This window comes from Ovis aries, chromosome 1 (genome assembly GCF_016772045.2).
Source record: "Ovis aries strain OAR_USU_Benz2616 breed Rambouillet chromosome 1, ARS-UI_Ramb_v3.0, whole genome shotgun sequence".
Taxonomy (NCBI): Eukaryota; Metazoa; Chordata; class Mammalia; order Artiodactyla; family Bovidae; genus Ovis; species Ovis aries.
The window spans coordinates 95,590,070-95,606,242 of NC_056054.1; the positions used below are offsets into that span (position 1 = coordinate 95,590,070).

General features: G+C 40.2%; 1 protein-coding gene across 4 annotated transcripts in view; it reads right to left on the reverse strand.

Moving 5' to 3' along the window:
• The window catches only part of SPAG17 (sperm associated antigen 17), a 259,499-nt gene that overhangs the window by 188,155 nt on the left and 55,171 nt on the right, over nucleotides 1–16,173 (reverse strand). For all 4 annotated transcript variants that reach the window (XM_060401722.1, XM_060401717.1, XM_004002384.5 and 1 more), the window contains exon 4: nucleotides 4,046–4,177. In XM_060401722.1, the coding sequence (XP_060257705.1) occupies nucleotides 4,046–4,177 (132 nt within the window). The remainder of the gene's footprint in view (nucleotides 1–4,045; nucleotides 4,178–16,173) is intronic.

A 16,173-nucleotide genomic window follows, 5' to 3' on the forward strand; every position in this document is an offset into this window, starting at 1 on the left:
TACAAAATGGCATTACATTGGCTGGTTTCCAGTGTTTCGGGGTTTTAACTGGAGTAAGCTGGAAAACGTCAATGAAAGTTATCCTAATTTCTCTTTGTCAGTTCTTTGGAGCAGGTTCTGAGCTGTTTGGGCTTCATCATGATATCTTATCAAATTTAGGTGCTTTTAATTTTGAATTGTTTTCAGAAAAGTTTACCAATATCAGCTGTCCATATTCTTTACTGCATGTCTTCCTTCTCTTCAGTTCTAGGACATCAAAAAATAAGGCAACTTGTACTAAGTAGATAAGTCACAAAGAGAAAGAACTGCTCTGCTTTTATATAAAAGATATGCCAAAAAATAGCTAGGAAAATGTGGACTGGTTATTTGAATTCACAACTTAAAAGCACAGTTAGAATATATTTGGATCTTTCCCCAAAACCTATCCAAAGGTTCTGAACTCAGCTCAGATGTGCAGACTACATTTAATTTGGCTGATTATTTAAATTAGTTAATTTTTTTGTTTGTTTTATAGCCATTTAAATTTTTTCCATGATTAAATGTTTTCTTTTAGCTGAATTCTCAATATATTTAAAATATTTTGATTCACAATGAAGTATTCTGGTTTTTAAACTGTTTATAATTAATACATAACCTAAAAGTTGTAATTAAAAAGAAGTGAAAATGTGAATAATATTGTAATATTCAGATAATGACTAAATGAAAACATGGTACAGAATGGAAACCAATCAATTATTTTAAAATTATAATGAACCTTATGAAAATATATGTCCCAGTAGATTATTTCTCTAAATGCTTGTTTCCACAAATGTTTGTTAAATTAACAATTAACAACAAATTGATAATGATATGACTAAAAATGCACAATAGATGTTCAGATAATGATGTGCGCAAGGAAAATTCATTTTCAAACAAAACATTAACAGCAAAAGAGACACAGATGTATAGAACGGACTTTTGGACTGTGAGGGAAAGGGAGAGGGTGGGATGATTTGGGAAAATGGCATTTAAACATGTATAGTATCATGTAAGAAACGAAGCGCCAGTCTATGTTTGATACAGGATACAGGATGCTTGGGGCTGGTGCACGGGGATGATCCAGAGAGATGATATGGGGTGGAAGGTGGGAGGGGGATTCAGGATTGGGAGCTCATATACGCCCGTGACGGATTCATGTCAATGTGTGGCAAAACCAATACAGTATTGTAAAGTAAAATAAAGTAAAAATTAAAAAAAAATTCTCCTATTCAGATTTTAAGATAAAATAAAATTTAATTTGGGATTAATTATATGAAAGACTCATATTCAGAAGTTCTGAAATGTTAAAATATATTTCTAGAAATAAAGTATATTTTCTTCATGATATGTATGTTTGGAAATAACCAACAAGATGTTTCCAAACAGATAAAGGTTTCAAAATATATTCAATTTACTACAATTAGAGGCAGGAATTTGTCTCCTAGAGATTCACATGCTAAAGGGTTCTAAACTGTTCTTCTAAGAAATATCTTCCTTGTATTATTTTTTATAATATTAATTATCCAGCATACTTTCTTCATAGACAAAGAAAATACAATGTTAAGCATAGTCTAAAGTATTATAAATGATTAAAATTAGTGGAATCTAAAATAATGGTATTTTTACTGTATCTGGCTATTGGAACTACATTATTAAGCATAGATGGTTAAAACAGAATCAAATATGTAATGTACATTACATTTTTTTCCATTGGAGAAAAAGGACAGGGACCTAATTATATTACTGTTTTTTTGTCCACATAGTCTCCCTAGTATTTTCTATAACTACTGCTATGAATAATTGTCAAGCATTCCTTTTAGAAAATGCAGTTCAACAAAGAAGAAACAAAACACTCTGGCTTGTACAAGTGTAAACATATAACTAGAGTTTGAGAGAAAGCAACTATACATATTTCATGTTGATGTGAAAAAGCTAAAGAGAGAGTCACTCCTTGCAGGAATCTCAGAATCTCACCAGGGGTTCAGAAAGAAGAAATTGGATAAAGTCCTCTTTTCCTTTTTACATTTTCTAATCCACAACGTAGTGTCAGTTTTCATGCTTTATACTTATTTTGCTTTCTGCTCAATTCCCTGGCTGACAAGCATTAACCTCAATTGTTGTAAGTGACCTGCTGGGCAGTGTCGTTGAAATGAACATAGATTATATCACCCCTCCAATAACTCCCTTAGTCTTGCCTTCACTGAGATAACTTTTCTGGACAGTACTCCCTTCCTTTCAGTTTTCATCCATTTATTTAGCACTGACTTGTGTGTTTTCAACTCAGAGATTTGGGGTTGATGTTTTGGGAATCCAATCTAATGAAGATACCGACTAGATTACATAATTGTTGTCTCTTAATTGCTCAAAGAGTTCTCTTATGCATCTATTACTTTTTTATTTTTATAAATCTAAAATTCCTTCAGACTCTTAAATTTTCAACAAAAAGATTATTTCTGTATCTTAAGAATTTCACAACTGCATTATTACTTTGTTCACATTTCAAAGAAATAACAGTGCAGAAATAATTTTATACTGTTAGCCTTAAAAACTTCTTCGGCTTCCAGGCTATCCCATTTATTGTTACTTAAAATTTGTTAACTGAAATATAAAACCTACTCCTATCACAACTACTGACTTAAAACAGGTAATAAACAAGTAAATCGACACTCAGTAAGTAACTTACATTTGTAGGTGCTGTGGGAAAGCACAAAGCTAACAGAAGGTGTAAGAATTTTCGGAGGACTCAGAGTCTACTTTTTATAATTCAGATTCCCATGTGACACTGGAATTTTAAAAAGGCAAGAAAAGCTGTTTCTATAATAGTTTCAAATTTTCCAATTTTTATTCTGCCAAGTCTTAACATCCCTGAGTTCCCTGAGTATTGCGTAAGGTAAAAATCTCCTGTACCCGATAGAAAGAGCTTCATATAGATGGAAAACTGTACCATCAACTGTGTCCGTATATGTAGAATTTTCCTGGGAACAATATGTATCACCCTAGTAAGAGGCTAAATAGGGAATCTCTTTGAAAAGCATAAAGCCCTTTATTACAAATGGAAGGTGGCATTGTTATTTTTTTTCTGTGATTATCCTGTCAAGAGTTTAGTGCAAATAGGAAAGCCAAATTTGGGTGGGTGGGGGGGTGGGTGGTCTTACAAAGAGGAAGTAGGTATTATTGGAATGTGTTCACTTTTCTCTTTTTTCCTTCCATGACTTCGTTTTGCCTCTCCCATTTAGAGGCACAAAGAAACAATTTACTTATAAATGCATTTCATACAAACAAATGCACACATACTTATTACACATGTGCAAACAGAAGCATTTGACTTTCCAAAAATATTTCAGCATAATTTGGAAAATAAGAAAAACATTTCTCATTTTGACAAAGGTTAAATAGCAAATGGGTTTGCAACTGGCATCACTTTGCCAAAAGGACTTAAACATTTTTTTTTTTTCAGATGAAAAATACAAATCTTTGGAAAACACATAGATTGACTTCATACGCAAATGAAAAATCTATATGTGAAGAAATAATCAGGTACATAATATGGGAGTAGAAGTGATGGATTGCTGCTGAAATATTTAGATTATTAGGAAGGTACAGATGTAGCCTATTATTTTAATAAGTACTCTACTGAATATCACGTAAAATATTTAAAATAGTTAGACCCTGACTTTGCGGGCTTTTCTCACCTTTTTATATTCTCCTGACTCCGTGTCTCTCTTCTGGTTCCTTAATTTGTCCCTAGCACATAAACAGACTGCCATAAAAATGACCTCAGCTACATGCCCTGGAATATTGTCGCGTTTCAGGGGAACTTACTTTTAATGGGTTTGTCTTTGAGAAAATGTAATTCCTCCACCAGCTCTTTGGATAGACTTTTCCCCTGAAAAGTTGAGGTGACAGTTAAATGTGCTAGGTAACACTTCGTGGCAGGCTTACGGAGAGAGGAAGTGCCCCAGAGAACCTGGCTGTGGCTCAATCACTCTTGCTGTGTTTAGAAAACCCACCATTGCCCGCCCAGTACCTTCTTTTCGCTTTCCCGTCGCTGTTGGTCTTTCAACTTAATCTGAAGAAGCTGAAATTTCAAGAGTTTCCCTATCAGTGGTAAGGTTAATTTCTCTCCGCTGTCCATAATTGCTTTTGCTGCCGTTAACACCTATGAAGAAACACAATTATTAGGAAAGTGGCATTTTATAACCTTTGGCATGTCTGTCAGTGATGAAAAGACAGAACGGTATTCTGAGTTTTGTAATATTTGTCTTACTGCAAAGGTGCCTCAATGCTGGCCAAAAAAATTAGGGGAAAATGCCCCAATGCCATAAAGAGAGGCATTTACCCTCTACTCTAAATATACTGGGTTGTCTGAAAATGAACTTTTTCCAATCAGGGCTTCCCATAATGACGCTAGACTCAGACTCCCAAAGAGGGGTGGAGGAAAGGCAGGCAGGGCTCGGTGTCAGGATGACCAACGGGTCAGTTTCATGCTACAGAAAGTCTATTGTGTGGCACAGCCAATAGCCCAAACTGTCAAACCTTGACTTATTAGGATGCTATAAATTAAGTAGGGTTTTATAATAATGGAAATGGCTATGTTAGCAGTCTTTTATTTCTTGGTGACCAAAGTCAAATGAAAGATAAAAGCTGTTTGACACAGAGGCGCCATGTGAATGTTGCTCCCCTGCCCCCACTCCCTGGCAATTTAATGTTGATCCCGTTGGTATGCAGCCTAATTGGGGTGAAATAAGGTTATTGAGTTTTCTTTGGGTGACGACAGCCACTAGGAACATACAGCTGTATTGTCCAGATGTGTAGCACTGACAGCCTGTTTTATAACTATGCTTTTTACAGCTTGTTTCCCCTAAATTTCACACAACTCTAACATCTGGGCCCTTTTCCTTGGAGCCCTATAACCACTTTATTTACTGCAAAAAAAATAAAATCATGTAAAATATACCATAAAAAGTTGTTACGTGTCTCTCTTCCTTCATGTTGTCTCCCTAATAAAGTTCACCGCGGCCGGAAGCACTGTCACAAACGTAATCTAGTCAAAGTGTTTCTCGACTTTTGTTTTTAAGCAAGCATCAGATTTATTTATAACCTCGGGATGAATTAGGTGTTACTAAAATGTTCTGACATGTTGCTTTTCTCCCCCTCTTGGAGCAATTACTCCTCAGGGCGCATATGGTGTCAATTTCAGAGCCTCCCGTCTCAGACAATGATGGCGCACACTGCATCGCATCAGGCTGCGTCTTGTCTGAGGTTCAAACCAGTCCTCGGTCAGGGCTTTCCTGACCGATCCGGTTCCTTAGGACTTTTCACTTTGCCAAGGGAAATAGCTGAAAGGAAGGGAGATGGCTATTTTGCTTCTAACTGCAGATGGTCCTGTGGATTATCATACGCCAAAATGTAACTGGACCGCCTGGAGACCACATCGGGGTTTCCTGCCTTGCATCGCAAGAGGGGAAAGCCAGGGTGAGGACTCCTTTAAAGCTGCTGTTTCCCAAAACCAACGGAACAGACCAAATGTCAGAAAGCTTTGCGTGTGTCTAAGCAAACACCCTCCGTGAAACAGAGCTCTTTGCTTTTTATGGCAGTTCTGCTCCTGCTAACACGATTTAGGGAAAGGGACATGATGGCTGTGAATTCTGGGAGCTGGAAAACATAAGGGTACACCTGCAGAACCTCACCATTTAATGATGACCAGGCTCGAGAGAGAAGGGAATCCTGAGGGGTTGGACAGTTAGTTACACATAAAATGAAAGCAGTCTGATTGGTTCCAGTCTCAGGGGTAGGCGTATCTGGTTTGAAATGGTATGTTTCAATACCAGCTAAACAGTGTGCCGACTAATCAGGCTTCTTTGTGACATCTGGTTCAAAATATACAACTCTGAGTTTGTAGGGCTCAGAGCAGTCTAGCATGGGGTGTTTCCCTGTGATACAAATATAATGACAGCGTTGAAGGGAAGTCAACACTGGCCTAGGTCTCTTTTCCTGATGATCTGTGAAAACAGGATATTTACCTACGTCTGGGGTGGTGTGGGTGAAGCCTGCCTGGCGTCACGGTGATGGATGGGATGTCTCTGGAATTGCTTTTTATCCCCATGTCCCTATGAATGTTACCTCACGGTGTTAAAATGTACTCAAAGCACAACAAAACTTCCCAAGAGAAGGGTATTTTTCAGGCCATAAATGTTATTTCTGGTTCATCAAAAAACTGTCTGTAGAGAGCTGGATTTAAAACAAAAAGCTGGCAAAGCCTCAAAATAAGAATGATATCCTCCTGTGAAATGGGGAGATGAGGAGCTGCAGGGCACCCGGGTTCTCACGGACACAGAACCCATAAGAGCAGTGGCAGGGCGAGTCCCAAGGAGGCATCTTCCTCCCTGAATAGGCCTAGTCGGAGGCAGACTCAATGCTGAGGCCCACACTCCTGGAGATGCATGTGGCCTCATGAGCCACCAGCAAGCTTCTCCTTCCTGGAAGAGATGTGACTCCCACACATGCCACTATCTTTCTGTGCTTCCCCCAAAGGGAATGATCATGTGACTCCTGGGGGGTAATTAAAGTAACTGAAAGTCTCTTCTGAAAAAATTCTTAGACTGAAAATGTTTATGGTATGTGGGTCATTCCTGGGAGAGGTAGAAACAGAAAATTATTTATAAATGAATTTCTACGGAAACGTCTTTCTTCTCAGACCCCACAGTTCACACTTCCACCCATCAGGAATCGGATCTCAGATGAAAAACAAATCCTTAGAAATCTTCGTCTGAAGGCTAAGTCTTTGAAGGAAGAAAAAAATATGTGCAGAAGATGTTGATTTTAAAAGGTGGTGCAGTTTCTCGAGTGACATTTGAGAAAAGCTTCCCTTTCTTGCCTCACTTGTAGTAACTGAAGTAGTAATCAAAATGTCAACCTTTCAGAATTTTAAGCATTTCTTGTCTAGTATCTGGGCTTCCCTGGTAGCTCAGATGGTGAAGAATCTGCCTGCAATGCAGGAGACCTCAGTTCAACCCCTGGGTTGGGAAGATTCCCTGGAGAATGGAATGGCAATCCACTCTAGCATTCTTGCCTGAAGAATTCTGTGGACAGACCACAGGGTAGCAAAGAGTCAGACAAAACTGAATGACTAACACTTGTCCAGTATCTAGTCAATGTGTGTGTGTGTGTCTCTGTATGTATATCTGTGTATCTGTGTGTGTGTTTCTGTACATCTCTCTGTATGTGTGTGTGTTGGGGAGGTAAGATGGCAAGGGCTGTAGGTCTTGGGAGGATGAGGGATAAAGGAGAAAAATGGCACAGTGGGCTGATCAGAGCTGTGGTGTAATTAGACAAAATCCCGTTTCCAGAACTAGGCAGAAAAAGTCCTAAGTGGGTTAAAACCTGGGTACTCATCAAGTTAAAATACCAAACAAATGATCCTGACATGAGTCAGAAACTTAAAAAAATGAGTCTTACGGGCAAGTGAGACTTGTTAAATAGAGAAAAACTGTTGCCAGACAAGGCCAGTGTGTGTCTCCTAGACCTACTCAGGCCAGGCCACAGGGCCTGCCAGGGCTGTGGGGGATGTCCAGGTCAAGGTACCCGAGGTGCTCAGTTCTGGAAAAGTCTAGTGGAGGAAATTTAGCTTCAAAGAGTGCAGCTGAGGCAGGAAGACACATCTGTGTTTTACTGTGTGAAGGTCTGATTTTGAGGGTGGATGCCCTTTGTCTTCTAGGAAGTTTGTGATTCTCAGCACACTAAGAAATAAAAGCATTTCACTCTGTATCACTGGCCTGCCTCAAAGATTTATGTCATATTTACTGTCTAATGATCTGATTCAACAAAAACACACCAAATGAACCAAATTCTTTGCTTGCCTGGGGATCAGGCCCACCCACAGCCACCAGTGTCCTCCCCCTTGCTCTTCATCCTGCTCTGAGGGTCCTCCCCACATCAGTAGTAAGCATGGCGTCAGTCTGGACAATACTTAGAACTGCTCCAAAAGTTCCCAGGGGAACCAAATGTATGCAAGTGTGCAAATGTAGGTATACATATATATATGTGTGTGTGTATAGATGATAGATAGATAGGACTTCTACGGAGTCTGCAGATCTGCTGCCTGGCTTCCCTGGTGTGCTTATGGAACAGCTTGCATTGTTGCTTAACTTGCTGCATGTTCAATCCAGGTGAGTTCTAAGGAAGGGTAAGCCTTTGGATCTGCATTTCTCTTGTCTGAAGCAAGCCACGGGAAGGAGGTGGTGGGGAAGTGGGAAAGGTGTTTATGTCGGCAGAGAAGGGAGGGGTGATGAGAGAGGCATAATGTGAGGGAAGACTTTCCCTGCAAGCGTTCCAAGTAATCACCCTTTCTCCTAAAAATCTCTTGGTTTCAGGGTCTTCTTTGAGTGTCCATGGTATTTGTTAGAGTAGCTGTAAAAATGCATAAGACATGATTTCACATTTAACCCATTATTCCTGCATCAGTGACTTAGGGTTGGTTGGGAGATGTAAAGACCTCAGCAAATAGGAACAGAATCCATAAACCTGACTCAGTCCAGACTAGCCCAGGGCTGAGCAAATAGGTCTTTAACTTGCTAATTTTATTTGTTCATTTGTTTTTTCATTCATTCATTCATTTGGTATCACATTCTCTTGTTTCTCTCATTTCTTTAATACATGACTAAGTATAATACTTGCTTATCATGGTACGAAGTCCAAACAGTCCCAGAAGGACATATAGTGGGCAAAGAATGCTTCCCCAATCTCCTCCATTCCATTGACCAATTCTTGTCTTAAAATAATTTCCTATGCAAATATAGACATATATCTTTTTATATTTTAATACAAATAGTATCACACTTTAATATTGTCAGGTGGTTTGTGTTTTCACATCCACAGGAAGCCAGGACAGCTTTCTAGGCTGACATATATTGTTTGCATACGCATTTTTAAATTATTGGCATAAACCTCTATTGTATGGGTGTTTGGTCATTTACTTAACCAGTTCCCAACTGATGGACATTTCGGTAATTTCAGGGTTTTTTTTTTTTCTGTTAAGCTCATGTATATTTTAAATATTTATTGATACTTCCAAATTGACATCTGAAAGGTCAGCAGCATTCTCGTTTCCACCACTGTATGAAAGGATCTGCTCCCACATGGGCCCTGTTAACTGGATATTGTCCAACTTTTGTCGGTATTCATGCTGACAGGTCTGTGATCGTGGAAATGTTCTTTATCCGTACTGTACGACAGGGGAGCCACCAGCCACTGACTGTTATTGAGCACTTGAATATTGCTAGTGTGACCGAGGAACTGAATTTTTAATACTTACATTAGTTTTAATATTTAAAACTAAATGTAAAGAATACTTAAATTAGTTTTAATATTTAAAACTAAAATGTAAATAGCCACGTGTAACTCGGGGCTTCTGTTTTGGTCAGGACATGTCTGTGCTGCGATAAAAAGTGGAAAAATTACTATTGCATTTAAAATTATGATTATTTAAGACAACAAGGATTTATTGTATAAGCACAGGGAAATATATTTAACATCTTACTATGACCTATACTAGAAAATAATTTATATATATATATATAACTGAATCACTTTGCTGTATACCTGAAACTAATACAATATTATAAATCAACTATACTTCAATAAATAAAGTAACGTTTGTTTAATCATCCCACCACTTTGTCCCTTTGATTTTACCCTTAAAACTGAAAGAAAAGATATTCTTATGGCACCATCCTTGGCAAAGTTGATTAATGTAGGAATACTTATATGCATTATTAAATATAATGGTACACTAAGATATTACCCAGTGAAAGGTAATGGAAATTTATGACTTCCAGGCTAACATATTTTTTTCTGCTCATTTAAGAAATATGCCCTTGAACAGGTGAGGATAAACGGGACTTGCCTGAAGCATAATTTAGAAAGATACAGAGTGCCTTTTTGCTGTCTAAATCACTCCTGCCACTGAAACAGAAAAAGATTTAACTTAGTAACTTACTCTGAATGAATTTTACTATACCAGTGAGTAAGCTGTATTATAAGGTTTTATCCTTTAGTTATAGAATGAAAGGGACTAGCCACTGATGATGTACTTTCAAGCAATAAGTAACAGGTTTGACAACTGAGAATTTAGGGTGGGAGATGACTACTGTCTTTCACCCAAAAGCCTGAAATGCCTGAGGCTGACTCTGAAGATGAATACAGTTTCGCTTTTGTGGCCCCAGAAGACTGCAGTGTGACAGCGGCCTTCCAGCCATGACTAGCTTCCCCTGCACCCACCCTCAAGTTTCACTGCCTGGAGTTCCTACACTCCACGACTAGGTCTGCAGGGGAAGAACTGTGCAGGGAAAATGGAAATAACCTTGGGAGCAGGGTCAGAGGAGGAGCATCTGAGAGGATGAGAGGTGGGTGGGACAGAAAACCAGCAAGACAGCAGCTCTGTGCTGTGGGGAGGAATACAGGCAAGGAGACTGCTCTGGGAAGTAAGACCCGGGACTTGTCTGTGTATGATTGTGTCTGAGTGTGTGTGCACCTGTGGTGTGTGTATGCACGTATCTGTGCCTGAATGTATCCGTGTGCATGTGTATATGCATGTCTGCACAAGTATGTGTGTTTATGTGTTCAGCTGCCTTTGGGGATGGTAAAGACCTTTAAAAGATAGTTTATAAAAACACTGGCAAAACTGAGACAGCAGATACGAAGAACTGGTAACAAGAGAAAACTAACGTCTTTAATTGGCACCTTGAAAGTAATACTGTTGATTAGTTACCATTTCTAGCTAATTATCCTGCAGAACACAAGTTCTTATGTTTATCAATAACACACGTCAGAATATATATCTATATTTTCATCAAAGTAAACTGTAACTTTATGTGCCATCTGCAAAGTTTGCTGCTTGTGTATTCTGCTTTTGTCTTATATTTGCTATGCGTGCACGTGTTCATTCAGCCAGTTGGGTCTGTCTCTTTGAGACCCCATGGACTGTAGCCCACCAGGCTCCTCCATCCATGGGATTTCCCAAGCAAGAATACTGGAGTGGGTTGCCGTTTCCTCCTCCAGGGGATCTTCCCAACCCAGGGATCAAACCCATGTCTCCTGTGTCTCCTGCATTGGCAGGTGGATACTTTACCACTGAGCCTCCTGGGAAGCCCTGTATATGCTATATATACTTATAAAATGACAAAGTCAGAGGACATACTACCCCAGTGTAAGTGTGTATATATGTGTGTGTGTGTTTTCACAAAATTTTCAATGTTTAGAGTGAAAGGTGGGTGAAAGGTGAGTGAAAGGTGCTTTAGGTGGGACTGATTCTAAATATTTGATGAAAAGGATGGATGAGCAGGTGAATTCAAATAACTGAAAAGAGCCACTTATATAGAGATTCCCTCATAGGAAAAGATTCCTGTTGGGAATTTAGGTCCTTGGGTTCAAGGGATGATGAACCAGCTGCTGAAGCCACAACTGCACATGGGCAGCATAGTACAGAAGCACAGGCTGCGTTTGTATTCCAGTCTTCTCAAATAATGCCACTGGGTAGCCTTGGGAAAGTTCCTCAATGCCTTCAAACCTCAGCTTTTTAAGCTACATCCGGGTTTCTCAACAGTGGCACTATTGACAGTGAACGCCAGGTAATTCTTCATTGCAGGAGGTTTTTGTGTGCCCTGGAGGCTGTTTTTACCGCATCCTCTGGCTACCCCAATGGTGACAAGCAAAGTTATATCCAGAGATTGCCAAATTTCCCCAGGGAACAAAAACATCCCTGGTTGAGAATCACGGATGTACACAAAGAGGCTATGAACAGTGCTCATTTCACAAGACCATATTGAGAGTTCAACGCAGTAGCACACAGAAAGGCCTAGCAAGACTTAGGTGAATGATATACACACAGAAAACCCTCACTAAAATGAGCTCTTCCTGTTCTTACGCTTGCATCCAGAGCAGGCTAAGAGTTCGTAAAGACCCTTCAGTTCAGGCTGGGGGAGAGAGAAAAGGAGTGGGGCAATGTGCATTTGGGCAGGCAGAAGGGGACCTTAATCTGTTACCAGATGGTGGTAACCTGGATGTGCCTTTCACTTAACCCTTTCTCTGTTCTGACAAGGACAGGTCAAGGTCCATTTAGTGAAAGCAAAGATAAAAGCAAAAGGTGTAAAAATGGATTTCATCATGGTGCATAATGGGAGTGTATAATGGGAGAGGGGAGAGAAGGAGGAAGTCTGCTGTTCTTAATTTCTTCTAAAACTAGCGGGAGGAATGAGCTGAGTGTTCGGCAACTCCTCAGCTTCCCTTCTGTCCCCTCCACGCTCTTCCCTCCTTCACTCCTCCTGCATTTACCGAGTGCCAACTTCATTGCATTACTTGATCCTTTATGTGTCAAGTCTATCCAGCTCACATTCTTTAAGTAATGAATAATTTCCAATGAGGCATAATTGGAAAAACAGCTGGAAGGAGCAGGGTTAGCAGTGAGAGAAGGCAATGGAGAGAGACAGAGAAAGAGGAAAGAAAAGGAAGAGGAATGATTGAGAAATATTTTCTCACTTTGAGCAGAGGAAAAGAAAATAATCAAGCAATACGAAGCTGTCCCTACATAAATTTCAAGGTGATAGAAGACCTAGGTTCCATATAGATCATCCTGTCTGTCTCACAACTGGAACGTTATGAAAGGGCTCAGACCACAGCTTAGTGAGAAGTTCTTAATGATGATAAATATCCAGAGCAGGTGACTCCTGGATCATTTTCAGCTGTCCATAATTAAACTGGTATCCATCTCTCGACAATGTCAGGGCTGTAAAATAATTCCAGTCACTGGACCCCTTACATCTGTGCTGAAATGAAATAATATTTGGCAGTAACAAGGAGTCACTGAAACTAAATAAACAACCCCTTTCAAGACTACATAAAAGTCGGTAACATAATAACATTTGACAGGGATTAAGACCTCTTTGGGGCCTAAGGAAGTGTCAGAAGCAGGAATAACAAATACATGGACGGTAGAACAGATCTGTGCTCTAACAGACACGTATAATTTGAAATGTGATGAATTTCCCGAGAGAGATGTGTATTTGGAACACCTAGTTTGCACATGTCAAAAAGCACAGGACTTATCTTAGCAGCCTTTGTTGGGGTTACTCTTCCAAAGAAGGACAAAAGCAAAGCTTCCCCTTTCCATTAAGGAGTGTTTGGGGTTTTGTATGTCTCTGCACAGTACATACAGGCACATGAAACTGAATGGGATACCATGGGGAAGGATGGTGAGAAGCTCAGATATATATTAGCTTCAGGTGTGTACTACTCACACATGAAACTATTATCATGGTAATTTTTCTTTTTTAGATCAAGCTTTTTCCCTCAGTCCCAAGATACCCTCACCCCTCTGATACCATTCTTGGTTCTTTCAGCTTGTAGTGAAAGCTACAACTGAACAACCTTCTCATTTTTTTGAACCTTCCCTAAGGGAGTCAGCTCTTTTGTATCAGAGTTACTTGTGTCCAGGGTCTGCAATCTCTAGGAGCTTGGAAGGGCAGATCCTGATCTGATTTATCTTTCTCCATCCCTACACAGAACCTTACGCATATGTCATTCAATAATTTTAAAATGGTTTTTGGAGTTAGTTCTTCCTTGATTTGAAGATAGGTGTTTTCAAATGTTCACAGCTACTATCATAAAGCTCCATGGGTATACTGCAAGTATCAGTAGGTTCCCAGGCAGAGTAACACACAAATGGTTACATAGCACACAGTATGTCCTAGGTAAGGATTATTCCAGCAGCAGCACTAAAGTAATTTAAGGATTGCACTTTAGATGGGCTTCACAGGTGGTGCTAGTGGTACAGAACCTGCCTGCCGATGCAGAAGATGGAAGAGATGTGGGTTTGATCTCTGGATCAGGAAGATTCCCTGGAGGAGGGCATGGTGACCTACTCCAGTATTCTTGCCAGGAGAATCCTGTGGACAGAGGAACCTGGCGGGCTACAGTCCATAGGGTCTCAAAGAGATGGACATGACTGAAACGACTTAGCATGCATGCACTTTAGACAGTCTAACATTTAATTCTCACTTTCCCTTTGAGTTGGTGACTCATCATCCCATTTTACAGATAAAGAAACTGAGGCCTGGCAATCACATAAGTAGTGGCTGTGGGATTTGAACTCAGGTTACCTGGATCCAAGGTCCTATTCTTCATTACCACATTCTGTGGCCTCACAGAAGCCTTTTTATCCTGAAGCTGGAGTCACTGAGCTCCTACCTAGTATCCCAGCCCCTCACCCATCTCTATACCCAGTCCCCATCTTAGCTGGAAGGGTGTAGAGCTTTGTAACTTTTTTTTTTTTAAGTTTAAATACTCTTGACTCTCTTACTCTTTACCTGGTGTCTCCACTCTAAAGAGCTGTATTTCTTTTTTTCCCCTGAGACCTAGTGGGAATCTGAGACTGGGAGCCCTCAGTCCTAAAACAGCTCTGAAGGGTGGCAGACCATGCTATTCTGGGATAAGAATTATTTTGAACTAAAGATACTTGAAAAACAGATCCCTCTGGGGACTTGCTGTTCTAGGGGTGGACCCCTGTGCACTAGAAATAATCCTAAGCTCCCTGGTCCAGGATTGTTTCAGGATGAGCTTGTGACCTACTTCAGCCCAATGGGATATGAGTGGTTTCCTGGGGTGGCCAGATCCTTCCTCCTCAGTCATGACAGAGCTTTGGGAGAAGGCTGCAGCCATCCCACCTCCCTGGGAAATGGGTCGCCACACAGATGGGGGAAGGGTCATTCCTCATAGACACAGGAAGTGGGGTTTAAGCCCATGGGCTAAAGATGACTCCAAAACCTGTCTAGACTTCTAGTTATACAAGCTAGTATACACCCTTTTGTTTAAGCCAATTATCGTGTGTGTGTGTGTGTGTGTGTGTGTGTGTGTGTGTGTGTGTGAAGTTAGAAGTAAGATGACCAACCTGGTACTGATATGGTGAAATTCATGCCTTCAAATTAAGAGACTTAAAAAATACATACATACACACACACACACACACAGTGATTATAGGTGTGTCTCTGCACATTCAGCTTCCAGCTTTGTTAGACTGTCATTTGCTTCTAGTGCCGGAGGCATGTAGACTGGTCAGAGGTGTTCTAATTTGCTCAGAGGCTATAGGACAAGAAGTGGACAGGCAAGCAGTACCATCTGCTTGATGAGCAGGGGAATGAGCAAAGCATGAATATTCTCTGGGCCTTCTCAGATTACTGTTACTTTGGCAGAACTCAACAGATTGGAGGATGTAAATATCCTAAACGCTTTGATGGTATTTCTGTCCCTCCAACTCCAATAGTATCCAGTACAAGTGCTCAAAATGAAAGAATGGATGGATGGATGAACATTGGACAATGGAGAATGTGAGGAGGGGAGAGAATAAGCGGGTCCATTGTACAGTTCTGGGTGGGTGGTAAGGGCGAGGCAGAGTATAGATGGAGAGAGTTCATCCTTGGGAAGGATGGCCTCTTTTCTGACCCTGTGAATAGCATGTGGACATAGGTGAGACTGTATGTCTTCAAGCACAGGCTTGGAAGTACCTGGATGCTCACTGAGAAGGTGTGTTCCTGGACTTGTCTGAAGATGCCCCCGGTCTCCATCACTGTGGCTGAGATCTCGAATAGGCATTTTTTTTGGTAATCTTTAAAATTTTTTTATTTTTAAGTTCTTTATTACTCCTTTTATTTTCATTTTTATAACCTACTATTACCTTGCAAAAAAGACCCTATTTTATTTATTTTTATTTTCTCTAATTTTTATTTTTACTTTATTTTACTTTACAATACTGTATTGGTTTTGCCATACATTGACATGAATCCGCCATGGGTGTACATGAGTTCCCAATCCTGAACCCCCCTCCCACCTCCCACCCCATATCATCTCTCTGGATCATCCCTGTCAGTTCTAATGAGATGGATGAAACTGGAGCCGATTATACAGAGTGAAGTAAGCCAGAAAGAGAAACACCAATACAGTATACTAACACATATATATGGAATTTAGGAAGATGGTAATGATGACCCTGTATGCGAGACAGCAAAGGAGACACAGATGTATAGAACGGACTTTTGGACTCTGAGGGAGAGGTAGAGGGTGGGATGATTTGGGAGAATGGCACTGAAACATGTAGACTATCATGTA